The 25457-nt window shown below is 40.5% G+C and overlaps 3 protein-coding genes across 3 annotated transcripts; 2 read left to right on the top strand and 1 right to left on the bottom strand.

Annotated features, from left to right (window-relative positions):
• Nucleotides 1–236: 236 nt before the first annotated feature.
• Nucleotides 237–12148, top strand: LOC136443319 (flotillin-2-like). The gene is made up of 9 exons (XM_066440512.1): nt 237–421; nt 4183–4264; nt 6130–6344; nt 6693–6925; nt 7235–7354; nt 7517–7731; nt 8019–8202; nt 8544–8693; nt 9279–12148. Exons 1-9 carry the CDS (start codon nt 373–375, stop codon nt 9306–9308), a joined length of 1278 nt encoding a protein of 425 aa, XP_066296609.1. The 5' UTR covers nt 237–372; the 3' UTR covers nt 9309–12148.
• A 49-nt stretch (nt 12149–12197) lies between these two features.
• LOC136443334 (uncharacterized) lies at nt 12198–15094 on the bottom strand. Its single transcript, XM_066440537.1, has 2 exons — nt 14745–15094; nt 12198–13528 (listed from the first exon to the last, which is right to left on the bottom strand). The coding sequence occupies exons 1-2, from the start codon at nt 14976–14978 to the stop codon at nt 13367–13369; spliced, it is 396 nt and encodes a 131-aa protein (XP_066296634.1). The 5' UTR covers nt 14979–15094; the 3' UTR covers nt 12198–13366.
• A 351-nt stretch (nt 15095–15445) lies between these two features.
• Nucleotides 15446–23719, top strand: LOC136443343 (serine/threonine-protein phosphatase 4 catalytic subunit). The gene is made up of 9 exons (XM_066440549.1): nt 15446–15545; nt 17301–17409; nt 18684–18755; nt 19124–19226; nt 19875–19976; nt 21487–21660; nt 22259–22309; nt 22886–23151; nt 23561–23719. The coding sequence occupies exons 2-9, from the start codon at nt 17384–17386 to the stop codon at nt 23688–23690; spliced, it is 924 nt and encodes a 307-aa protein (XP_066296646.1). The 5' UTR covers nt 15446–15545; nt 17301–17383; the 3' UTR covers nt 23691–23719.
• Nucleotides 23720–25457: the final 1738 nt, after the last annotated feature.

A 25457-nucleotide genomic window follows, 5' to 3' on the forward strand; every position in this document is an offset into this window, starting at 1 on the left:
TATAATTTCGCATGTTTTATTTGGCGTGTTTTGCTTTTATCCATAAACTATGAGCCTTTTTTTATTGGACACAGCACTTGAAAGGCATACGAAACACAAAACAAAGCTGATGTCGTATATCTGCTTTGTTGCCATATATACCTGTCGTGTGGTATAAACACATCTCTTTCATGCACTTCACAACCTGTCCAACAGAGGGCGCTGTTTAGGGTAAGCGAAGAGTCATCGATCACGTGATCCTCAAGGCCGCAGCCATCTTGAATGTTTTTTGTGGGCGGAGGAAAACAAGACGCTCCCGTCATCTGCATAGTTGTAGTGTAGCTCGCCTGTGGACGCTAAAACCCAACGTTTGTCCTCCAGAAGGGACCAAAGATGGGAAACATAAACACAGTGGGGCCGAACGAGGCCCTAGTGGTGTCAGGTACGTGTAATTTTCGTGCGGAAAGACTTGTATCTGTGGTAAACACGCACAGATGTGCGTCGGTACTGATGCGACCCCGACCCGCTGGCGCGAGCTAGCTCTACGGTCAACATTTTTTTTACGATAAAAGGAAGGAAATTCCTGCCTTATCAATACAAACCTATGTTGTGCAGTAGGTTTAGTACATCCGTGAGTTTATGTAGGAGGAAAACTAGGCAGATGTGCTCTGTATTGTAGCAATTTTGTGAACAGAAAGAAGTCAAGATTTTTAGGGAAGCGAGGTGGAAGGAAATGTATAGTCATTTTTCACAGGGAAACAAAAGGCGTCATGACAGGGGTGTGGCATGGGGAGGGGCTACACGGGCACTGCTTAGCAACTGCGGAAAATTAGTACATTTAAAACACATATACTCTCACAAAATAGCATTTTGGAAGGAGGAAAATTTATACACCACATGTGATTATTCAGTCGTCTCGCAACACTGTTGCATAATTTAGCAACTACCAAATTTGTCAATCTCAATTATCATGATCTGTTGTCATGGGAAGCTGTGACATCATTGTGATCATGTCTACAAAAAAGGAGAAGCATCTTTTAGATGTGATATTCAGCTTAAGAAGGACTAATATTGAAATGAGATGACTTGCATATCTGTCCGCTGGGGATTTGGTGCTCATAAAAGTTTGATAGCGTCGGCGCCAAATCGTATTTCAGGGGAAGATTTCAGTTGAGCGCCCGTTACACTTCATGTACAGTCGTAGCAGATGGAGGGAAAGATCGTTGTAATATCATTTTGGAGCAGCACAGCTGGGCAGTAAAATCATTTCCACACTCGGATTCTTTTTATGCTTTTCGTCTCATCTATATTATTGATGCGTTTGGGCCTGCATATGATACGGCAAATGAAAATTATCAAACGATCATCACACTTGTAAGAAATATGAGTATCAGGTTTGACCTAAAATAGCTTCCTTTCTGGGGCAGTTGTTGACCTTTTCTAAGTTACTCTAGGTCATTGCATTAGATCTAGATGTGGTATGGGTTTATATGTACATGTGTGTAAGTTTACTGTAACATTATATGAGTACCTATAAGGGAAACATAAATATTTTATTTTCATACTCAAATGCACTCCCATTTGTATGTTTTGAAAACCAATTATCTTTGGTATATGTAGATATTGCTTTCAAAAATGTATACCAATGTCTCAAGTAAATAGGATACCACATGTTATTAATATTATGAAGTGAAAACCATCTCGGTGTGTGAATCATGTGCTATGTTCCCACCGAATTCAGGCCACAGCACCATGAATATTTGTAAGGGCGACTGCTTCCCTCTTAATTAGAATTTCAAAGCAGCTCAGATCATGGTTCACTTGTGGTGACAATAACATTACAAACACAAAGGATGTAGCTTTACAGTTTACTATTCAGCGAATAGGTTAGGGTAACTGTTTCTATAGTACATGTATTTTGTATCTGAATAGGTCGACTAGTAGCATTCTAGCATTATAGGCCTGTTGTAAATGTGATGCTAGGTTGTTTATTACATAGACATAAGTGTATTGATTGTAGAAGAGATTGCAGTGAATGGAAAACTAGATGCATGTAATCACACTTAAATGAGGTTGGGGACGTATATAGCAAAAATACTGGGTCTAGATAGGTTCTCTGGGTCTCTTTCATGTACATGTTCTGTTTTCTGTTGTAAAATTTGGAGACTGAAGAAACCCGAAGCAGACTGACGGTGAAAGATATTTTATCATATTTACAGATTTTATGTGCATTACATAACAAGAGGGATATGAGCTTAACGTAGTTGTGGTCACATATGTATGGAAATGTATAGTATAGGTCAGTTGTAAAGCATTTCAAGAGACTATTCATGCATGCTCAATAGGTAAGTTCTAACATTGTGTACGCGTTTACGGTTGGCATGCGTGACGGCGAGCATGAACACGGTCATTACAGCTCCAGGGTGTTTGGCAGGCAGCGTTGACGTGCCCTGTGTGATCAATGTAGAGAATACGGCCTTGATTGACCAGTTTGTTGCCAAATTACGCTTGCAGAGGGCACTTGTAGTCTCTACTACAAACTCTAGGCCACTTTAGGGTGGTAATTTGGTAACCCACATCGAAGGAAAGTGCATTAAAGAACCATTGACTGTCATTAGCATATGCAAACACTGTGTACGTTGGACTTCATTGTGCTGTCAATGTATAAAGATTGTTATCAACTGGTTTAGGGGTGTTCGTTCACTTGCTAGGAAGACTAACGGCAGCCTATGTTATTTCCTTCGCAAAGGACCACCAGGCCCACCACTGTGCTTTAAAGAAAGCCTGGAGAGTCTAACATTTAGTATGTTTACATAGAAACTGTTGTACCCTAGCCAGGGTCAGGTAGAATAGCTAGGGATGTAGGATGGTTGTTGTTTAAGGCTTAAAGTCAAAATGTTAGATGTTTGATAAGTTCAAGGAAAAATTCCAGAAGTGGTAGTGACCTAAGAATCAAGTTATCAATTTAGAAAGTCTGTACAGGTTGTGGAAAATGACACACCTGTACATTGTTCTATGTGTGGTATGTTTGCTATGTTACTATGTATCTGTGTTGTTGTATCAACTGAACCAGGATAGCTAAAGGTGTAACACTACTAGCAGGAAGGGGGGGGGGTGATGAGAGGGGTACAGTGTATCACTGTATGTAGCATATGGCTGATCATGACAGTCAAATGTAGACATTTTTCAAAATTTTAGCTTTTGGTCAAAAACATGTTTTGTCATGCACAGAAAATCAGCCTTTATTTGTCAAGCAGTGGTTTGACACCAGTTTTAGTCTTAGAAAAATCTTTTAGGACACATGAAAACCCCTTCTGGACCATCAGAATAGTCTTAAGAATGCAAAGAATTTTGCTAGTGGGCATCACATTTTTCTTTTGCTGCAATCCATTCTGTTGTTAGTGTAACATGCATGATCTGTTTTGTAAAGATAAACATGTAGAAAGTGTACTATTCAAGTTTCATGTTCCATATGAGTCTACATTTATTTTTCAAAGAACCCACACAGAAAGGTTCTCCAATTGTCCATGCTCTGAAAATAGATCATCGTTCAGTGGAAATTTTCCATGAGGAAATGAAAGACCAAGCGGTCACTCAAGCTGGTAATGTGAGCGTGAGTCATTGTTTGGCAACCTAGAGAACGTTGACCCCACGTAATGTGCCAAGTAGGGCTTGCAGGAGGCAGGTATAATTTGTGTCCATGTGGTGATGTTACGTATGTTTTGCCTTGGTAAATTATGGTGGTACACGTCTTATCACCTAATGTGAACAGTTTGAAAACAAGTCACATTGAAAGAATTTTGAAGGAAAAACAACCTTAAACAACAAGTGACTGTTAGATCTTGTGAAATCACAAATTAGTATCAGAAAATATACATGCACACAAATTGAGTTCAGTCAGGTTGTAACTTGTTTTGTTTTGGAAATTACTGTTTAGAATATTAGAAGATTGCAAAAAACAGTGCTAGCAAAATGTGAAATTGTTTTCATGGTGGTAGTAAGTTAGCAGAGATATAGAAAAGGGATGGTATATAATAATATTTTAATGCTTGGATAGCTCAAATATGAAACTGAAAAGAATTAAATTGCTCTGTTTGTATAGGTATACAGCTTGTCTGTATGTTTATACTAGTTGTGTTATGTTCATCATTAAGAAAAGGTTGTCAGAAAATCATGTAACCAATCATATTTTTTGTTACACAGGTGGTTGTTGTGGTGCAGATACAAGGAAGACTGTGATTGGTGGATGGGCCTGGGCATGGTGGTTGGTTACTGATGTGCAAAGGTAATGTTTACTGATTGCTTGTTATTATTATACCACATACATTGTATTTTAAAAATGAAATCAATGTAGATTTCAGACTACAGAGTATATGGCACATGATGTATTGATGTACAGTTTCTTTTCCAGAATGTATTTCCAAGATCTTAGATCAGGGAAGTGAATCAGAAAAACATGACATTAATGACTCTATAAATAATGAATTATCTAACTAAATTTGATAAGATATATTTCCCCACAGCCACACTCCAGAGTTAATTGGAATGACGTACATGTACAAAAATGTAGCGGGTTACAATCAGATGATGGCCATGCAAGGCATCTTAATCTAATATGGCAAACATATAAGGTCAGATAGAGATGATGAAAACTAAAAAAATGGAGACTGCACTACTGGGTCTTTACAGCAAGATCTCATTTCTATTTTACTATAGAAACCCAGAATCCAAAATATTTTGATTTCTCTGATTGATGTTCATGTTATTGTCAATTTTGCCCCAGCTCTTCACTTAGGCTGGCTCCACTCTGTTATTGGCCACCTTTATGCGCCATGAAGTCTCTGCGTAGTGTAATCACGTTAGAGCGGGAATTACTGGAAGCGAGCCCGCGGTATTACCTGTCCGGCCCACGGGGAAATCGATAAATGCGGCCTGGGCTGTTTCAAGGGGTGATAGTGCGTGAAATGCCGCTTTGCATATAGCTGGCCCTTTAAACCCTTCTCTATCTATGTGTTGTTGGTTAACTCGCATGTAATAATTGTCTTGATCTCTGAACTCAGTGTATATGTATATACTGTCAGCATATTTAACTCCATATTTCATGGACAATTCCTGTATCTCAGCACTGCAAATTAGGGTTTGTAGCATCAGAGATGTTATTCTAGATATATCTTGGTTGGTTGTAAAATCCAAACAAATGCTGACAGGATTTCGAATTAAAACCTTGCTGTTCTGATACTTAATTTGAATTATTCAACTAAAATGTCTTTTCAAATTCTGCAGATACTATTTGTAGTCAAAGTGACTATAGAATTAAACACAATGCAACCCTACCAAAACCAATGCTTGCTCTTAAAAGAGCAAAGCTATTTTCCCAGAGTTCTTGTATACCTCTGCAACAGCCATTAAGCCCTTCATGAGGGACATCCCGGATAATTGACATGCTACTGGTAGTTTGGTTTGATGTGATATGAATAACAGACATCCTTAATGCATGCTGTCTTCCCTGAAGGAGAAATGGGAAACCCAGGTAGCCGTTTGTGTAGTAAAAATTGTCCAGTAATACTTGCCGACATTGTTTTAGTATTAAAAACATACAATCCTATCAATCACAGAAGTTATTATGAATAAGATATTATGAAAATGTTTAGGTGCTCTTGGGCCATGTTATGTTTTATATCATACCTGGGCCGCCATAACCTTTGATGCGGGTGTTCGGAACTGGTCCTTACTTTATGGTACGTCCCTGGTGTACCCAATTTGATTCGAACAATTCGACCTTGCTTCAAGTGCGCCGGTTGCGCCGCTGTTGAAAATTTGAATACAGGATTCGGACATTGGAATCAATGTTGTGACAATTTCTTTGTTCGAGAACATAAAACTCTCTGGCGCATTTCACATTGAAATATGTGTTTTTTCGGGTGGGTATGACATAAATAAACTACAATGGTGTATTCTGCATCACCCTCAGTCCTGGCCCTCCTGCGGGTCGGATCACCTGATGGCCACCTCTGGTCTTGTCGGTACCTTGGGCTATACTGAATATACCTTGTTGTATTCTCTGTGAATTGCTGGTAGAGTTATTTAAACTGATAAAAAACATACATTCAATAGTAATTATAAGAGATTTTTTTTCTTTTCCTTCCCCAGGCTGTCCCTTGAGGTCATGACCCTTAACCCGACCTGTGAGAGTGTGGAGACAGCTGAGGGTGTGCCCCTGACTGTGACCGGTGTGGCGCAGATCAAGGTCATGACGGAACCAGAGCTGCTGAGCACGGCCTGCGAACAGTTCCTGGGGAAGTCTGTGGCACACATCGAGTCTGTCATCCTGCAGACCCTGGAGGGTCATCTCAGGGCTATCCTGGGTAGGTAGGAGAACACGTGGGTCATCTCAGGGCTATCCTGGGTAGGTAGTAGAACACGTGGGTCATCCCAGGGCTATCCTGGGTACGTAGTAGAATACGTGGGTCATCTCATGGCTATCCTGGGTAAGTAGTAGAACACGTGGGTCATTTCAGGGCTATCCTGGGTAGGTAGTAGAACACGTCATCTCAGGGCTATCCTAGGTAGGTAGTAGAACACATGGGTCATGTCATGACTATCCTAGGTACATGTTTGGAACATGGGCAAGTTCAGGGCTATCCTGTGTATGTGTTTGAAAGGTGTGGGTTGTCTTCATGTTGTAACTTGTGTGCAACATGTTTTTTTTCCAGGTACCCTGACCGTGGAGGCAATCTACAAGGACAGGGACCAGTTTGCCCAGTTGGTACGAGAGGTGGCCTCCCCCGACGTCGGGCGCATGGGCATCGAGGTTCTGTCCTTCACCATCAAGGACGTCTTTGACCGTGTGGAGTACCTGTCGTCTCTTGGGAGATCGCAGACGGCCGCCGTGAAGAGGGATGCAGACATCGGTGTGGCTGAGGCAGAGAGAGATGCAGGAATCAGGGTGAGTTTTGGAGAAGTTTGGCATTGTTTAAAATATGTTTGACATTCTGTAAAAGAGTCTGTGAACATTATGTATACCAGTAAGCTTAACTGGTAGGTACTTTTCAGAGTTTGAGTATAAGACCTATTTCCTCTCAGTAGCAGAGGCCTTTTTCCAAGGTTGTTCCTTGACTTGTATATCTTCATCTAGGATAGGCTGGTTCCAGTGGGCCAATACATCTGCCTGGCATAAGAAAAATGCTTTCCTGATAAAGATGATGATGGGGTGTAGATATGCTTTTCTAATCCTGCTGAATTCTATTCCTTCCAGGAAGCTGAATGTGAGAAGGCAAGGATGGACGTGCGATACGACGCGGACACGCTGATCGCTGACCACGACAGAATGTTCAAGCTGAAGAAGTCGGAGTATGAGATGGAAGTGCAGGCCAAGGTAGGCCTGACAGTTGCTTTGTAATGCCTTGTTCTATTCACAGAATTAGGCCCCAACTAGGCAAAGATCGTGCATGCACGTATGTACAAGATTTGAGTATGAACCCGATGTATCAACAAGATCATGACAACTTCTTCCCATTTTGTTTTTGCACGAAAACAGAAAGCAGAGGCCAACCTGGCCTACGAGCTGCAGGCCGCCAAAGTCAGACAGAAGATCCGTAACGAGGAGATCGAGATCGAGGTTGTGGAGCGGCGCAAGCAGATCGACATCGAGGAGAAGGAGATCCAGCGTAAGGACAAGGAACTGATCGCCATCGTGAGGCGTCCGGCAGAAGCCGAGGCCTACAAGGTGCAGACAATAGCAGAGGGCAAGAGGTAAGTAAAGTTGTTAGGTTGTCTCATGCATTCCCTCGGGTGTCAGTCAGACAATGTATGACTTCACCTGCAGCCAATGTATGTCTGACTGACAACAAGAGATACAGAAACAAGTCCACCTGTCCTGCAATTTGTACTTCTGCTTGTAAGTTGTATTATTAGAATTTCTGTATAAGGAGCTCTTGTGAGATTCTATGCTATGTTATGGAAAAGGCTAAGAAATAAAAAGGCAATACACTACAAGGTCTACACCCCATCCTGAGATGTTTATTGTTTGTTGTTCCCAGGACACAGACCGTCAAGGTGGCCCAGGCCGACTCAGGTAAGATCAAGCTGATTGGAGAGGCTGACGCCAGTGCAATCGAGGCCATCGGAAAGGCGGAGGCCGAGCGCATGAGACAGAAGGCCGCCGCGTACAAGATGTACGGAGACGCCGCCATGATGGCTCTGGTGTTGGAGTCCCTGCCTAAGGTGGGAGCGTTTCCTGTGTTTTTGTCTTACTTCTATTCTTATTGATTTTAAGACGCAAGTCAGGGAAAGGGTATCCTCTATAGTAGACTTTGAGTGGTATTTTCACAATTAGAGTCTAAAACCTACATGATTTCATCAGATTTCCAACAATATCTTTTGTTGTTGACTTGATTGTAGATTGTTGTTCAGCAAATCAGTAGAACAAAATAATTTCAATATCTTAGAAAGATAGTGGGTTTGAGTGGAAGTGGTCACATGGTTAACAGTGGGTTCATAACAACATGTTTGGATAGGCTGTAGCTGTAGCGTTCTTAAACTCACTATTCATGTCCTGTCTCCAGATTGCTGCGGAGGCGTCTGCTCCACTGGCGAGGACCCAGGAGATTGTGCTGCTTGGGGGAGAGGGCAGCCGCAGCACACAGGAGATCACCAAGCTGATCAGCGAGCTCCCGCCAGCCGTGCAAGCACTCACCGGGGTCGACCTGTCCAAGGTGAGAATGCCTCCTTAAAGTTCATATTAGCAAGCAACTGCTGAATATTTCCCTGCCTCATCTTCTCAAAAAGTATAATCCATCAACCACTGCTTGCAACTTGAGCTGTCCAAGATGAGAATGGCTCCTTAAAGTGAATACAGTCAAACCTTGTCAGGCAACCACCTGGTGCAGGCAAGCCCCTCCAGTTACAAGCCACATTAAAACAGCCCCATCCTGTCCTGAGCAACCACCTGTCTTCAGCAACCATTTTCCTCAGTCCCTTGAGCATGAGTTGTTGCTGAACCCAGGTTTGACTGTATTAGCTCGCAACTGCTGAATACTTCCCTTCTTCATGTTCGCAAAAAGTATAGTCCATTGACCTCGGCTTGCAACTTGAACTGGCCATGCTGAGATTGATTGTGCAAATGAATTCTGAAATTGTGCTGAAAATGAACAGTTTGTCTACATGTACTGTCAGTTGAAAATGCCTGTTTTATCAGTTTGTTGGATGTAATCTTTCTAATTACTGCATTTTCAAGAATGGTAGCATCATCTTTACAACATGCTTTTTCAATGACATTTTTTCTCCTGTTTGTTTTTCAGGTGTTGACTAAGGTGCCCGGAGCAAAGTAGGCCTGTGTGCAAAAACACAGGCAGTTGTTTTCCTAACTTGATCTTTAGCACTCTGAAGTAGCTGTTTGGTACCCAAGTCCCTATTGGTTACAGAGTTAGTCAGCAGGGAGAAGGTTAAGTATAAGTTTGTATAACTACACCAGACTTACTGTGTCATTGGAACCCTTGATTAAGCAAGGATCTGAATCTTAGCTCTAGACTTTCATTTGTTTTTGTTCAAGTTTAGTAATAGTTAATGTACAGTACGATTTTGCCAGTAGACAGTATGTTGTTGTTAGAACAATTGCTAACCCAAGATACACATGTACTATAGATGGTATTCTAGAAACATTAGAATTAGTCTAGATATAGTAGTGCATGTTTTACACATTTGTACAACTTGACAGTCTTTTCTAGAACAGTTAATGAACTAGCAAGCCTATCCACTGTCTTTTTTTGTACATTGCCCATGGTCTATGTGCACTACAAAGAAATCAAAACGTATGCAGTAAAAATGAATGTAATGTTAGTAAGGTTGATTTATTTGTATGATTTTAACGATTTCTAGAGGACCAGATGCATGTATGTTTGCTTAGATATTTCAGGACTTTGAACATTCTTGTCATTTAAAGCTTTGCATGGCTTGATTTTGTAGCAAAGAGGATTTTGTAGTCCATTTGATTGCTTGCATTCCACATCCAAGTTAACTTATTCTGGCGTACCGGTTGTAGCTTGCAGTTGGTAGATGTTAGCATTGTAGTGCGTAGATCTACTCTAGAACATATCCATCAAATAGACATGCCAAACTGATTCTGTTTTCAGATGTATATAATCTGTGTGTATTGTTGGGAAAGAAATGGACATTCTGTGTTGTTGTTCACTTGGAAAACCTGGCAATTTTAACAAGTTATGCAACATACATTGGCACGTGTGTTTTCCTTTACTTTGCAAGTGTTTAAGATGTGTCTTTCTGGGTTTAATGATGATGATGATTATGTAAAAAAAGAAAAACTTCTTAATTATAACCAGCACTGTTAGACAACTTACTTCAAAGTTCTACAGCATTGACGAAGCACTACTTTGGTACATACCTTCCAACACTTTTTTATAATAATGATTTTAATGTGTTGATTTTATCAATATTCAGATTTTGAGGAAATGTCCTTTAATTATTTTACTACCTCTATACCTCAACTGAAGCTCTCTCTCTCAAGGCCTTTTCTATTAAAAGCATTGAAACAAACATGCACCTTAGATGCCAACTGTGCGAGTCTGAATTAAAGCCTCCCCCACAGTCAATTGGGTGGTTTGAAGGAATTCCTCATTTTCAAGGAGGTATCTTTTGCCTTGCTTTGCTTTGTACGTGAAGCTGCGTTCCTAAGACTTTTGTATACCTCAAACTCTTGTAAATAATTTTATGGCATGTAACAGTAGATAAACAAAAGGCATGGCTCTGATACTGTTTAGTGCCCACAAACTTTAAAATCTCATTCACATAAACAGCTACCAAATGGATGAAAGTTTCTATTAGCAAAGTATAGGCCAAATACATGTCTTTAGCCAAATGTTTCCTTATTTTTTCTACAGCCCCCACTCCTAATACATAGGTGAAAACACAAGTCAGGTAATGATTGTATGGAGTCTACATGCAAAATTTCAAGCCTCATGATATCTACAAGGCAGCTCCTGAACTAAAACTAAGTTGCCTTCCTAGCCAATGGTTAATTATAACCAATGCATGAATGCATTTTACACAACTGTTAGGTAGACGTTGTTACAATTTACATGTACATCACCTGTACAAGTTAAGCCACGCCAACATTTATTTGTTCTTGATTCTTTTAAGGTCAACATGTTGGAAATGTACTTTGTAGTGAAAAATACAAAAGCGTAGATCACATTGCATTTTCAAGCATTTTACCAATTATAGCTGAGCCTGTTAACCTCAAAGCACTCTTTAGGGTGCTGTATGGTGCATTTTAGGTTAAAGGTACAGTTGGTAATTTTGTTAGTGTTGTCTTTAACAAGTTCACATGGCATCCTCTGCTTGTATGTGTTAATCTTCATCACTTCAAATGACTTAATTTGTTGTGACTCATTCTGTGGAAAGTCGTGTGTAATGTTACAGATCAGCTGTTGACATTGAGTCTTCTGTAAATAATTCTGTGACAATGGGGTACAAGATGGCAATGGCTGTAAAGAAAAGAAAGTAATTGTGCAAGGGAAAGACAGTTCTCGGGTATTTCAGAATCAGAAATAAGATCCTGGTGAAACATTCTACAACTCGAGTAAGCCAAGAAAAGACTGAAGAATGTATTGAAAGAAAGTTGTCTTGAAGCCACCATTACCATTTTGTTCCCATCATTGCACTGGAGCACAGTTAATGATTTTTGACACGTGTGTGACATTGGTTTTGTACTCAAGAATTACAATGCAAAACTGAGAAATTTGTATCACTACATGAAGTCTCTGTCCTTCCTTGTAAGAGACTGTGAGGTATGGAAGTACAGTTGATCCACTCATATGATGCACATCCACTCATATACTGCAGATGTACAGAACACGGCTTACTCTGAAAAAGATGAAGGACAATTTTCTTGAGGGCCATGGCTACACTGCTTAATTTGTCATCAAAGACCCCCAAATGCCCTAAAGCCACTTTGTGCAACTCTGCTCTTAAGGTGCAGCAGTACTTCCACTACCTCAAGTGAGTTGATCCATTTTTTTAATGATAGTTGGAGTGTGTCTATATTCTCACTCTTGTGTCTCGACATGCGTACAATGAAGTGCAGCAAAAGTAACAGAAAATTTTAGTATTAGCCTACATACAACAATAAACTTTCATGGTGTCATGTGCTGTACTCTTGTGTATTATCACTTCTTGTCTTACAAAGGAATGAAAAGTAGTGATAGTGGGGGGGGGATTTGTACATTTATTTGCAACTTTCTTTGAAACACTTCAGCAACCTATAACATCTACAACACAAAGGGGAAATGAAACAACTTATCATTGCTATCATTATCAACATTTCCATCATACACATTAGGTAACAGACATTATTTGCAACAACAGGTATCCTGGGAAATATGAAACCTTACAGCACTTCTTTTTGCTATATTTTTTTTGCATTTTTAGCTTTTTTGGTCATCACAGTATATTGCACATGTACACTTCTTGCTACATATACATGTATACAACATGTATAGTCAAATATTTTCTCGTCAAAAATGCCATAATATTCAAACAATATTTATTCTTGAAAAATGTAATGATGTACTGTACTAGTAGTTGTTGATCTGTGTGGCTGCACTTCTTCAACACATCACAAGAGGTCTCTTTTACCAGTCCATAAAAGATGCACTATGGCACAGGAGAATAAAGACAGTAATGTTCATACAGTTCTTCATTATCAATCTGTATCACTATTTCTAAGTCTGAGTTAGTCTCACTGACTTTTCTTGGCACATCTCACTTCACAATTGTTATCTGTGCATAAATAAGGTAATAATATACGTGGCATGACTACACCAAAAACAAAGACGACGTGAAAACCATGAACATTTTACACCCCACAACGTCTACTTAAATATCACAACCGTATATTAAGCCTCCCCAACCATGTGCAAGCACGTCCAACCCCAAGATAATGGGGAACAGAAGACGTTAAACCGGATAGTGTGTGAGTGATATACAGTACCACTCACAGACAATCTCTATTTTGGCACAAATCCTATGAGTATGAAACATGTAGATGCTAATGGCTAATGCAACAATATTGCAAATACTAGTTATCATGGAAGCACTTTGCTAGGAGAACCTTACACATGAACAATAAATGTTTGGTCCGCAAACCTTTTTTGAACACAGTGGCTTCGACAGCATTGGCACTAAAATCATCAGTCAGCGTATTGACTTGATCCTCCAATCCCATTATCATTTGTGGGATTTGTTTCCTTGATAAATAGTGATCAAATAGGAAATCCCCAACATTATTGGAAGCCTTTGAGTTTCTTAAGCCCTTTTCCATAGAGTAAATGAGGTAAAACAGAAGATGATGGAATTCAGTCCTTTGGCACATTCACAGATCGTCATGCATGAAGTCGAAGTCCTCGGCGCTGTACGTGGGTCTCCTGACGGGCGCGTCCGTCACCCAGATCTTGGTGTCCTCCATGATGGTGATGGTGTCATCCAGCGGCCCCCTGGTGTCCCAGTCCAGAACATCAACAACCTCAAATCCAAGCTGAAAAAAAGTAACACACTTTGGTGTAATAGGCCAGGTCCCTAGTCAAAATATACCTGCACACATTCTGTCTAGGAATATCACCCCCTGGAACCATATGCCCCCACTCCCCAGGTCCATGCCCCCCACCCCATGGGAAATATTAGTCCTAATTAGGAAAATAGCAATATAGACCACAGTGGCTATGACTGTTAAACGCTGTATTTGGATAGCTATTTGTGATGAGTCCTGTATAAACATGAACAATTTTGCACCGAGATCCTTACTCTCAAAGCAGATGTGAGGCTTCAGTGTGTTTTGGGCGTAGTTTTAGGCATTTTCATCAGGGTTTCTATTTTATCAGGTTTTCTTTTTATATGCGAGGAAACAAAACAAAAGCCTGGCAAAGTAGAAAGCCCGGCAAAAACACCTAAATGGTGTCACAAACTTAGCCTAACCTCTGCTTGGAGAGTAGGAGATTCCCATTTCAGCACTAAGGACATAGACAAGATAGAACAATGTGTAGAAAACAAACAGAATTTCACCAACAGCTGCCATTGACTATGTCAGACACCCCCATAGGGAAAGGTCGATCTTTTGCATTCTCAAAGACAAATATTCACCATGAATATTGCTACCTTAATTATTGTGCCTTCTGTCTGTCCTTTTCCTATGGTTGAATGGTAGAATTAATTTCCCAAGTGGCAATTGTGACATACTGATTATCAATATCAAAACAATGGCTCAATCAATGGCAATGGGTTATATGCCAGCAGTCTATGTGACCACAGAAGTAGACCCAATAAACAACATTAAATCCCTATCCATTTCCATTTCTGCTGAACAACACGAGGGAACATTATTGTAGATTTGCTGAATATTCAACACGCTGATTGATATTGATACTCTATGAGCGCAGAAAGCAAAGAGCCAATGCCAAAAATAGATCTAGACTAAACCAAAGGTTTACGGTAGTAAATGCAGAGACGATATTTGAGAGCAAAATCGTGTTTCTGAACCATTCCACTAGTCTACATCATCAATGACTCTATGAAAGACGAAACCATTATGATCCCGCTAGCCTCCGCACTAGGCTCCCTCCGGCTGTTTTCTTTAAGTTACCGTTTTCCTATTTCAGTTTTCTTGTTACGGGCCTTAAGAAAACGGTAACTGAAAGAAAACAGCCGAAGGGAGCCTGAAGCGGAGGCTATGATCATTTTCTGCCGCCCGTTCCTACCTTCTCGGATGCCCCTACCCGGATGCTTTCCAGTGTGATTTGCTCCCCGCACCTGACTTCGTGCATGGTGCTGCATGGCCCGCCCGGGTTCAGAACCTTCGGCTGGACCCGTTCCACCTGCACCTGACACACCCGGTCCTTGCTGAAGAAGTACTCCTTACAGCAGGTGTGCTGCACCAGGAGGAGGACGGTGATGGGGAGGAGCAGGAGGGAGATGGACCGCACGGAAGCCATACTGGATCAGACTGAGGTAAGGGTCAAAGGTCGTACATCAACACGATCGATCTCACAGCATGCAGATGTCGGGTTCTGGCTTGTTTTGCACCGCTATTTGCATCTCTTTACTTGTGCGTCTTTCTGCAACAAGACGAACTTATGAGAAAAGTGCGCACCACGAGCAGTACAGAACGACTTGCAAAATAATACAATAGAGCTTAGTTATCTTGATGATGATGATGATTAGTTATCTTATAATGATTATTGAACATTACAAAAAAGAAATCCAATGCCTCATTGCGGTAGGTGAGACTGTTTGCAATATCCGAATGTACCACCGAATACGATTTTTACATTATCTTGAATGCTATGACGTTAATTTATGCGCCATTGGAACTGTAAGGTTACATTGTTTACAAATGACATGGAGAAGTTTTCGCGCCACGTGAACAGGGGGCCTGACCATATATGGCAAAAGCAGTTTTAGTCAGCAGTGCGTCATTTCCGGTAGAGAAACAGAGCTGAGGCCGGGCGAGCACGGAGTGACAGTGCGCGAGCGCTAGCCGCAATTTTCTACTCAAAAACGTAAGTCTACGTCCAAAACTTTACCTCACATGGTTCAAATGGCATGGTTTGATATACGTAGCTATGGATATTGAAGAAATATTGTCGAAAAGGCGAGAGTTTGACTGATTTTGGGTTTGCCGCCAGGACCTGTAGAGAGAAACCAACATGGCGGCGCACCGGCACTATTTGCATGCTTCCCATGCAAACGATCAGGAGATTTATCGCGCTTTTTCATCGACTTTGTCCCGCTTTTATGATCTCCAGTTACTGTCAGATGAAGAACAGAAATACATGGATGTCCTGAGTGTGTCATAAGTTGTTAATTTGTCAATGAGAGTCTTCAGACCCCAGAACTACAGAGTTCAAATCGTCACATGATTGAACGGAACCGATTGAACAAGGTGGTTTGACTTAGAATCACACTCATTCTTCTTACACGAAAACTCACAACAAATTCATCTATTTCTGAAGACCTTTGAAGACTTCTGTCTTTTGTCTAGAGACACTTAATGATGTATGTATTCTTCCTCTTGTGTACTGAACTACAAGTTGTGTTGTATGTTTGGAATTACATTTACATGTGTGGTCTTCGTAATGCTTTGTGTTATGTAAGGAAGATTTGCTAAAATCGTAATTGCACATCTAAAATGTTCAAAACACTTCTTTACTCAATTTTTAGTAAAGAAAATTCCACATCTTGCCGGTTCATTTCTAGGCATAATCCAAAAGTGATGTCTTCAGAGAAAGCTTAAAGTCAGGGTCAGAACTAAACAAGGAACTGAAGTCACAATAACCTAATTTGTGAGTGTCTGACTCAGGTCTTAAAATAATCATCTTAGTCTTCTTGCCCTTTTTACTTCATTACAGTGAGTAAAGATTTGCTGTGAGATACAGAAGTCATATCTTTTGGTGAACATCAGGTAAGATTCAACCTCGGTGTCAGTCAAATATTTCCTTTGTTAATATTCGAACATTTGCTTGCAAAATTTGAGAATAACAATAGGATATGTAAGGAAGTGGTTTTATCAATGTCTTTATGACAACATGATTTCTTTTTTCATATTGGCCCGAAAATATTTACTCCTTCTTTTCATTCATACTCAGACATGTAGTTGTGCCATGCTTTGTTTATGCCGTTACCTCATAAAGTTTGATAAACAAATCTGAGTAAGCTGGCGGCACGCCAACGATCACAGTATTGTGTTTCTGCACGGACAGCAAAATCGTGCAGCGAACACCTGTACGCATATTTTAGATAACGCCAAATTACACCAAATCAAGTGTGTGAAGAATGTGATTGCCGATAATTTCTAATGGCTGACCATTGGTTTAGCCAGCTGTCTAGAATCCAAATCCAGATAGTACTGGGCAAAACTGACCAGTAAATTTAAACATAAGGGAGCGTAACATAATCTGGGGTATTGTACATGTGATACCATGTTAGGCCCCAGTCTAGACCTGACCTCATGTTTAAATAATTTTACATCCTTGTAGTAACTTGTTTACACCATCCGTTGTTGTGCATTTGTTGCTGAGAATTGACATTATTTCCTGTACATGTCATGATATTATTCAATTACACATATAGTGTACCACATTGATCTCAATCAGTTACCGTACTGTTAGTTTCTTTGTTAAACACAAAGCAAGATTTCGAAATTTTCTAGCATTGGTGAAATACATGGCTAAAGCCAACATACATGTAACCAAGATTTAGTGCCATCCTAATTTGATTGTTATTGACGAATATGTCATTTCTGTTTCCCCTAACAGTAACCTGCTGAGAGCCATTTTTGTTTTTTTACGGAGATATCTACGACTCGTGAAGAATATTCCAGTGACTTCTCACCATTGCCATGACTGACTGCAGTGATTTGGACAGGTCGGTTGGTGTTTGTTTGTCCTTGCTACTGGTGTCATGATTGGCACTTGTTTTTACTTTAAGGTATTTAGCACCATGTTCTGATGTCCCACAACCAGTTTAGATACATGTGTTAGTCACAAGATGCTTGGGCTATATGTTTAAAGGTTAAAGGGATGACAGAAACATGTATGGTTTCCATGATCACAAGACAAAAGGTCAAACACAGTTTCAGGATTATTAACTGGCACACATTTTTACAAGTGACTGTTATACTTATAGGATAAAAAGAAGATCCATAACATTTACGCCAGCTTACAATGTTACGTAGCATGTTTTGAACCTGAGGCCAGTCTGGACAGACACATTCTATCCATGTCAGGTTGTGTATGTGTGAGGGTGTGTTTCCCATCTATAGCCATGGCACCTGGGTGTCAGATGGGCTGGGAAGTATTTTGAGGGGGTACCAGTCAATGACCTGAGGTAACTGCAGGTCGTGTCTACTGCAGAGGCTTGCAGGAGTCAGCATGCTAAAGAAGTGGTGAAAAACATGGGGTATAAGACCCCGTTCTTACAAAGTTTTGTGAATAGAGATTCACCCATGCACGGGATTGATCCCGATTCACGACTCCTGGTGTGTACGGGGCCTTGCTTGTAAAAGGAATATTTGTTGAAAATAGAAAATGGGACAGATTTGGTCAAAGTGCACGAGGTAATCGTGTAGACCATGTTCATACCAGATTTTGCAAGTCAGGATTCACCCAGGCACAGGATTGATCCTGGTTCAGGGCTCCTGTCATGAACGGGGCCTTGCTTGTAATGGAATATTTGTTGAAAATAGAAAATGGAACAAATTTGGTCAGAGTGAACGTGGTAATCGTGAGGGCCATTTGAAATGTGCAAATGGTCAAAATGGTATTACTTTTGATTGACTTCATTCTGACACCGAGGTAAATTTGCCCAGAAGAAGTTTTCGGCTTTGTTACATTTGCTTCACTCACTCTGATTGCCAACATCACAGTCAATCTGCCAAATTCTTCGATCATCACACAATTTTGTAAGACTTCTATTTAACAGCCTTACAACTAAGAAGTTACATTTGTATTTACAATGAGAAAAGTGCATCTAAATTGGCTTGTATAACACCATGCCAGGTTACACCAAACCTGCGCCTTCAATTACCCAGCATGCCCTTTCACCCACCTCTGACAACCACAGTGTAGAATTGAATTTTGTGGCGTCATTTACTGTAATGGTTTTAACGATTTCTTTTCAATCTTTCAAACCGCTAACAGACAAATAGAGCAGCTTCGGCGCTGCGAAATCATCAAGGAGGGAGAGGTAAAGGCTCTCTGTGGTAAAGCAAGGTAACTATGTTTCTTCTATTTTTTCTGTACTAGTTAACTGACATTTTAAGGTGTCCACTATCTGTGTACATGCACTATCTGGTTTTACATGAATGAAACTGTTGTATTTTGTTTGTTTATATTATTGTTTTGTAACATTGTTTTGATTTGTTATACTTGTATCCTGTAACATTTCGAGTATTATCAACATCACGTATATCCTATAATATTTTGATTATTGATTGATAGGAGAAAAAAATCAATTAGATTGTTGAGTAACAACGTATTTCTGTTGAAACAAACAAGCCAAGTACAGTTCACAAATTGTCAGTACCAATGTACAAGCATTGTTCTGATGGTTGAAGTTATCTGAATCTCTCATTTCACAGGGAAATCCTTATAGAAGAAAGTAATGTCCAAAGGGTAGACTCACCAGTTACTGTGTGTGGGGACATCCACGGGCAGTTCTATGATCTTAAGGAACTTTTCAAGGTAAGAAATGTAGCAAGAAACATCCTTGAGTCAAAAAATTTAATTAAAACTATTCCTCAGTCTCACACCAAAATTTTAGACGAGGCCAGGTTACTATTATTGTCACTGTTGACACCGAGATCTCTGTATCTTAAGCCTTTGGAAGACATAGGTTTATGTCTTTCTCTAATCCATTTGATGAGCTTGTCCATGCAAGTCAGATCGCTAGAGAAAGTAGAGAAATGCAGAACACAAAGCTACGGTCACTGTCTACCGTCAGTAACTGTAGTAACTGTAGAAGAGATCCCTGCAACAGATTATGGACACCAAATAATTTGTACCATTGAAAAAGTCTCCTTTTGTGCCAAAGTATAATAGTCAAGGCGGTAGGTTCAAAAATTTGCTCCGATGATGATAGAAACCCAGGGCTCAAAATTCGTTTTTGGAAATAAGCGCACTGGTGCACCTAACTTAAAGATTTAGTTGCACAGAAAGAATTTTTGGGTGCACAACATAAAGTAAAATGTCTGCAAAACTTCTGATTATAAACCTTACTCCTGTCTAGTGCAGCTTATTCTGCACATTAAGTGCACAGTTACAGGCATACAGAAAAAGATGTGTGAATTGTCTGTAAGATTTACCAAGGGACATGTTTTTGTTTATTCCCAGGTTGGGGGGGATGTGCCAGACACTAACTACCTGTTCATGGGGGATTTTGTAGACAGAGGGTTTTACAGTGTGGAGACATTCCTGTTGCTACTTGCTCTTAAGGTAAGTTCTGATTTTTTCTTTGCTTTGGCTTAAACATATACTGTAAGTCTACTTAGATCCGCAGGGCCTAAAATCCGCGGTTTCGGGCAAATGGAAAATCCGCGGTGGTTCTAAATTCGCGCTGGGCGATGAGTAGAAAAAACAGCAACTGAATACTGCCATCAGAAAATGCTTGTTCAATTTTTTAAAATAAAAAATGTTACGAAGGTCGCTACAAAACTGCTTCAAAATCGTCATAAAATGCGGTCTACGCCGAAACTGTGACGGGGACTTCCCGCCTTGTGATCACGTGAAATCTTGCAGTCAACCAATCAGAGCACAGTTTTTCTGACTCGAACCAATCAGTGCTTAGAACAGCGGTAAACATGAGTAAACAAAGATGGCGGCCCGGCCCTGCCGCTAGCGCGCCGTATTTTGAAGTAAAATCACGGCGTAAAATACGAGTCATCTACGCTACGTAAGCAGAATTTTCACGGGAAAAAAAATAAAGGAATAGATTCTCCACCGAATACGACCACAAATGGCGGCAAATGGCGGCAAATCACAGCGTAGGGACTCACATGCTCGGGTGAAAATCTTGTTTTTCTTTACGTATTTTTGCTCGCTTTCTTGAAAAACAGGTTTTTAATGAGATCAACGTATGTCAGAGGCACCGATATCGATTGTTTGCAAGCATAACAATAGCAAGAAACAAAAGAGTGTGATTGTACAACGGTAGACGGCGTCCCCAAGCCCGTAACAACAATGCAAAGCCCAAATTGTGGCGTGTATGTCGATAATTATTTTCTGATTTCTCGGTAAATTACTACTGTATATGTGTAGCGGTCGGGAGTAGCGACGCCGCTCGGCCAAACTTCTGCGAATCATATGTAATATCACATGTTTACACGTATGTACTGTGTAAAAGTTTGTCATGTTTTACACAATCGCATGCATTGTTTATGTGTCGCTTTTCCCTGAAGTCGAGCTCACTCGTAAATGTGGGGAGGGGGGCAAAAGTATGATAAACATATCCGCGGGGAAAATTGATTCGCGGCGCAGAGGTCGCCGCGGATTCCGCGGATCTAGTTATACCGCGGATCTAAGTAGACTTACAGTAATACCTTTAGCGCACTGAAGTAGCCGTTTGGCACCCAATTCCCTATCGTTTACAGAGTTAGGCAGCAGGGAGAAGGTTAAGCTTGGAAGCACTCCAGTTCTCACTATGAAACCTTATAGTAGAAAAAAAGGACTTTTGAAACTCTGTCAAGGGGTTTTATCTCAACCAGATATCAGTATCATAAGCCTTTGGAGGACATTGGTCTGTGTCTTTCTCTAATCCATTTGATGAGCTTGTCCATGCAAGTCAGATCGCTAGAGAAAGTAGAGAAATGCAGGACACAAAGCTACGGTCACTGTCTACCGTCAGTAACTGTAGAAGAGATCCCTGCAACAAATAGTAATGCGACTTTATAGTTCTAGTTGTATTTGATTGGTGCAGTTTCTAAAATTCCCACGCATTTGCCGGTAGGTTCGTTATCCAGACCGTATTACGCTGATCAGAGGCAACCACGAGAGTCGACAGATCACTCAGGTGTATGGGTTCTACGACGAGTGCCTGAGGAAGTACGGGTCCATCACGGTCTGGAGATACTGCACCGAGATCTTCGACTACCTCAGCTTGTCAGCCATTATAGACGGAAAGGTGGGCTGGTTAATGAACTCAAGGTTACATTGTGGCTCAAACAATAGCATATTCACCATTACAGCCTCCAATATATTATGATACTGTGCAATGTACTTCATGTAGTGCTTACACAAGGGGGTGGGCAGGTAGAATTTTGCGGTGGTTTTACGTTTGTGGTAAAGAGGTCACTGCAAAAGCAGCGAAAATTTCACAATTTACAGTAATCCTTATTTAAGTAGGGGGTCCAAAGTAAGACCATTAGGCAATCAGGACTTTGACAGATTAGTAACTATAGGGGGTATCTCACTGGACTTTGCCGAATTGCGCCAAAGTGCAAAAGGCATATGCAAGTGCTGCAATCCAGCACTAATCGGCATCAGTCTGCCCCAATTTGTCACCTGAAATTGCAAATTTTCAAAAATTTTTAAAGATTTACAACTGGCAAAATAGCGCAAATGGGCGACAAATCTTAATCATATTTTAATTATTTCTAGTTCAGTGCCAACACCTCGATTTCCAATATAGTTACCTTGTATTTGATCCAGAGCAGTGCGATAGTGCTTTTGACATAGGGCTATGTGAATTTGGACTAAAAGTTTGTTTCTTCATGTTTCAGATTTTCTGTGTACACGGAGGCCTGTCCCCATCCATCCAGACATTAGACCAGGTAAGTAATGCCACAATCACAATACATGAACTTTTCACAAACGATGATTTCGACAAAGAAGATAAATTCGACGGAGAGAAAAAGAGATTCATGTCTTTCTCTAATCCATTTGATGAGCTTGTCCATGCAAGTCAGATCGCTAGAGAAAGTAGAAAAATGCAGGACACAAAGCTACGGTCGCTGTCTACCATCAGTAGCTGTAGAAGAGATCCCTGCAACAGATTATAGACATCAAATCGGTAGGGAGAAAATGGAGTGTACGAGGTGGTTTTAAGTTCACGTTTGAGACAATAGTAGCTCTACAGAAATACAGGCAGAAATGTTTGCGGTGGTTTTAAGTTCGTGGTGAAGAGCTTACCGCAAAAACAAAACCACTTTGAACATTTCTGCATTTACAGTATATCGAACCATAACAAGCTGGAAAAGTCTTTGAACTCCAACAAACTGTCTTGTTTCTGTAAGTATAAGATGATTTTTTATGAGAACAAGGAACTCACAGTGCTTCATATGACATTCTTTAATATACCTGTTGATTGAAGATTGATGATTCTTAACTCTCTCCATTTTCCCCCACAGATTCGCACAATAGATAGAAAACAAGAGGTTCCCCACGACGGTCCCATGTGTGACTTGCTGTGGTCCGACCCAGAGGATACCCAGGGGTGGGGGGTCAGCCCCAGGGGGGCGGGGTACCTGTTTGGCAGCGACGTGGTCGCGCAGTTTAACGCCGCTAACAACATTGACATGATCTGTCGAGCGCATCAGCTGGTGATGGAAGGGTACAAGTGGCACTTTAACGAGACGGTCCTGACGGTCTGGTCAGCTCCTAACTACTGCTATAGGTGAGGAACTTTCTGTCACAACCTTCATATACATGTACATACTGCTTCTTTGTAATTGGATTTTCCCTTAAGTGACCAAGGATCAAGACAAGCTTTTTGTGTTTATATTATCTCTTGATATCTCTATACTGTAAAATTCATGTACTTCTGCGGTGGTTTTAATTTGGATAGGTGGGAAGAGATTTTCGCTGTGTTATGAATTCGCAGTTGAAACAATTCTGTAGTACAGTATTCCTACACGGGAGACATATTCCCAGTGTCATGAAGTCCCCGTGGAGCAGCCGCCATGAAAACCACCGAAGTAAAACCACCGCCAAAGTTTCAAGATTCACAGCATGTGATTTCCATATGTACACTGTAATAAACAAGAAAGTGAAGCCTGATGTTAATGCTGTTTGTTTCTCCCCAGGTGTGGAAATGTAGCGGCCATACTAGAACTAGACGAACACTTGCAGAAGGACTTTACCATCTTCGAAGCAGCACCTCAAGAAGCCAGAGGCATTCCTTCCAAGAAACCTCAGGCCGACTACTTCTTGTAATTCCTCTTAAGATGTTATCAACTGCAGCCCTGTTCCTTATAAGACACTGTGACGTCTTGTGCTGAGAGTTTAAGAAGGGAGGATGAGTATTCCTTCTTCTGGGGATCATGACTTGAGTTTTGGGACCTTACTGAAAAAGTTTTAGGATAACATTTATATTTGTTGCACTTGAAACAGGACAAACAGGAAATGGAGTAGTGACTAGGCAAAAGAAATGCAAATCTAAGATCTTGACACTTCACAGGAAATACAGTTCTCAGAGATTAAGACATATGGCACCCCTCATCTGAGGATGTGGATTGTCTTTACCTCCCCTTACTGACTCCCAAGGTAAGGAGCTAGTAAGGAAGGAAAAGAAGACTTCTTACCATATCTTCTCTCTAAGAAGTGGTCTTTCTTTGAAGTGTGATTAACTTCAAGACAAACTCGATTTTTTTTTGAGAGTCGTTGTAGTCCTTCCAAAAACACACATGAAATTGTTTCTACTTCTTAATCCATGCCAATTACTAACTTACTGAAAATATAAGACCAAATAAATATCATAAAAAAGGGAGGAGTCTTTTCAGTGTATTATTCGCCATTGATACATGAACACTCTTCCTTATTGGACAGGGTAGCAGATTCAAGTTCCTTTGCACAAGCCTTTCAGGTTTTACTTGGCATTCTGGTATCTAGTTCAGTGGCACAGATCATGCTCAATACAGGACCAGGAAATATCTGGAACAAGTTAGTTCGCATCTCTTTCTTGTACCTTATTCTGTTTATATATATATGTATATGTTAGTATCTGTGGTATGTATTGTAAGGTTCGGTTTCACGTGCAGCAAATTGACTTCTTGACCTTGGACCTTATGTCTGGGCCACTACAAAAAGCTCCTTGCTCTCTTGACTCCCCAAGTACAAACTGGACCCAGGCACCACTGACTCCTGCTGCAAGGAAAGACACCAGAAGGAAAATCTATTTTAGTCTTTGATGTCAGCTGTGCTGGGAAAGGAGGAAATATTTTCTGAAAATGACACTCAATTTGTCAATGGTACAGTTTCTTTATATGTTGGTTCTGTGGGAATTTGAATGGCGAAGGGGGAATAAAGTGAAAAAGAATTAGTTTTTACTTGTATATAAAGCCGAGAAATAGTGTCGTATCTTGTCACATTTGTCTTAAGCTACTGCACCTTAGAGAATTAAGGAGACGTTAGAATATTATGCACTGTGATTATTCTTTTGCACTGCCATGTTACTTTTCTGTGTACATGTATCTGTTTTATATTATGGAGCCACAAGTTATGTCATGAATGGAAAATGTTAATCTTCATACCAATTGTTTAAAAAATGCAGTTACCTTGCGACAGTTGTGATAATGTTTCATGCTATACTGTGACTTCTTGGTATGATTTTATGTCACACGGTACTAGTGCGCTATTCAAACACTCAAAACTCACATTGTTATGAAATTATGTGTTGTAACACAGAAATGCAAATGTCAAATATCAGCATAGGGGCAGTCATGAAATACTTTTGAAACATATTTTTACTTAAGCAGCTGGCAAGAGGCATTGCTATTATACAACATTTAGGAGCCTGTTGTCTACTGAAAGGCATTTTAGAATAAAGGCTTCACCAAACACCTTTCCAATCAGACATAGTGGTGAAGTCAGCAGACCTACAGTGAAGATGTGAAACATTTTGAGAAACGCAGAGCAGTCTTAAAACTATTACAGCTAGGTGGTGTTCTAAAACACGGAAAACTGGCAGTTCTCAAATGACTT

The sequence above is a fragment of the Branchiostoma lanceolatum genome, chromosome 1 (assembly GCF_035083965.1).
Source record: "Branchiostoma lanceolatum isolate klBraLanc5 chromosome 1, klBraLanc5.hap2, whole genome shotgun sequence".
NCBI classification, from domain to species: Eukaryota; Metazoa; Chordata; class Leptocardii; order Amphioxiformes; family Branchiostomatidae; genus Branchiostoma; species Branchiostoma lanceolatum.

Bases quoted from the DNA above. Each gene is read 5' to 3' on its own strand.
- LOC136443319 (XM_066440512.1), top strand. From the start codon at position 373: ATGGGAAACATAAACACAGTGGGGCCGAACGAGGCCCTAGTGGTGTCA. The intron at 6,345-6,692 runs GTAGGTAGGAGA...TTTTTTTTCCAG, and splicing joins TCATCTCAGGGCTATCCTGG to GTACCCTGACCGTGGAGGCA. The intron at 6,926-7,234 runs GTGAGTTTTGGA...TATTCCTTCCAG, and splicing joins AGAGAGATGCAGGAATCAGG to GAAGCTGAATGTGAGAAGGC.
- LOC136443334 (XM_066440537.1), bottom strand. From the start codon at position 14,978: ATGGCTTCCGTGCGGTCCATCTCCCTCCTGCTCCTCCCCATCACCGTC. The intron at 13,529-14,744 runs GTAGGAACGGGC...ACTTTTTTTCAG, and splicing joins GGGTAGGGGCATCCGAGAAG to CTTGGATTTGAGGTTGTTGA.
- LOC136443343 (XM_066440549.1), top strand. From the start codon at position 17,384: ATGACTGACTGCAGTGATTTGGACAG. The intron at 18,756-19,123 runs GTAACTATGTTT...CTCATTTCACAG, and splicing joins GCTCTCTGTGGTAAAGCAAG to GGAAATCCTTATAGAAGAAA. The intron at 19,227-19,874 runs GTAAGAAATGTA...GTTTATTCCCAG, and splicing joins ATCTTAAGGAACTTTTCAAG to GTTGGGGGGGATGTGCCAGA.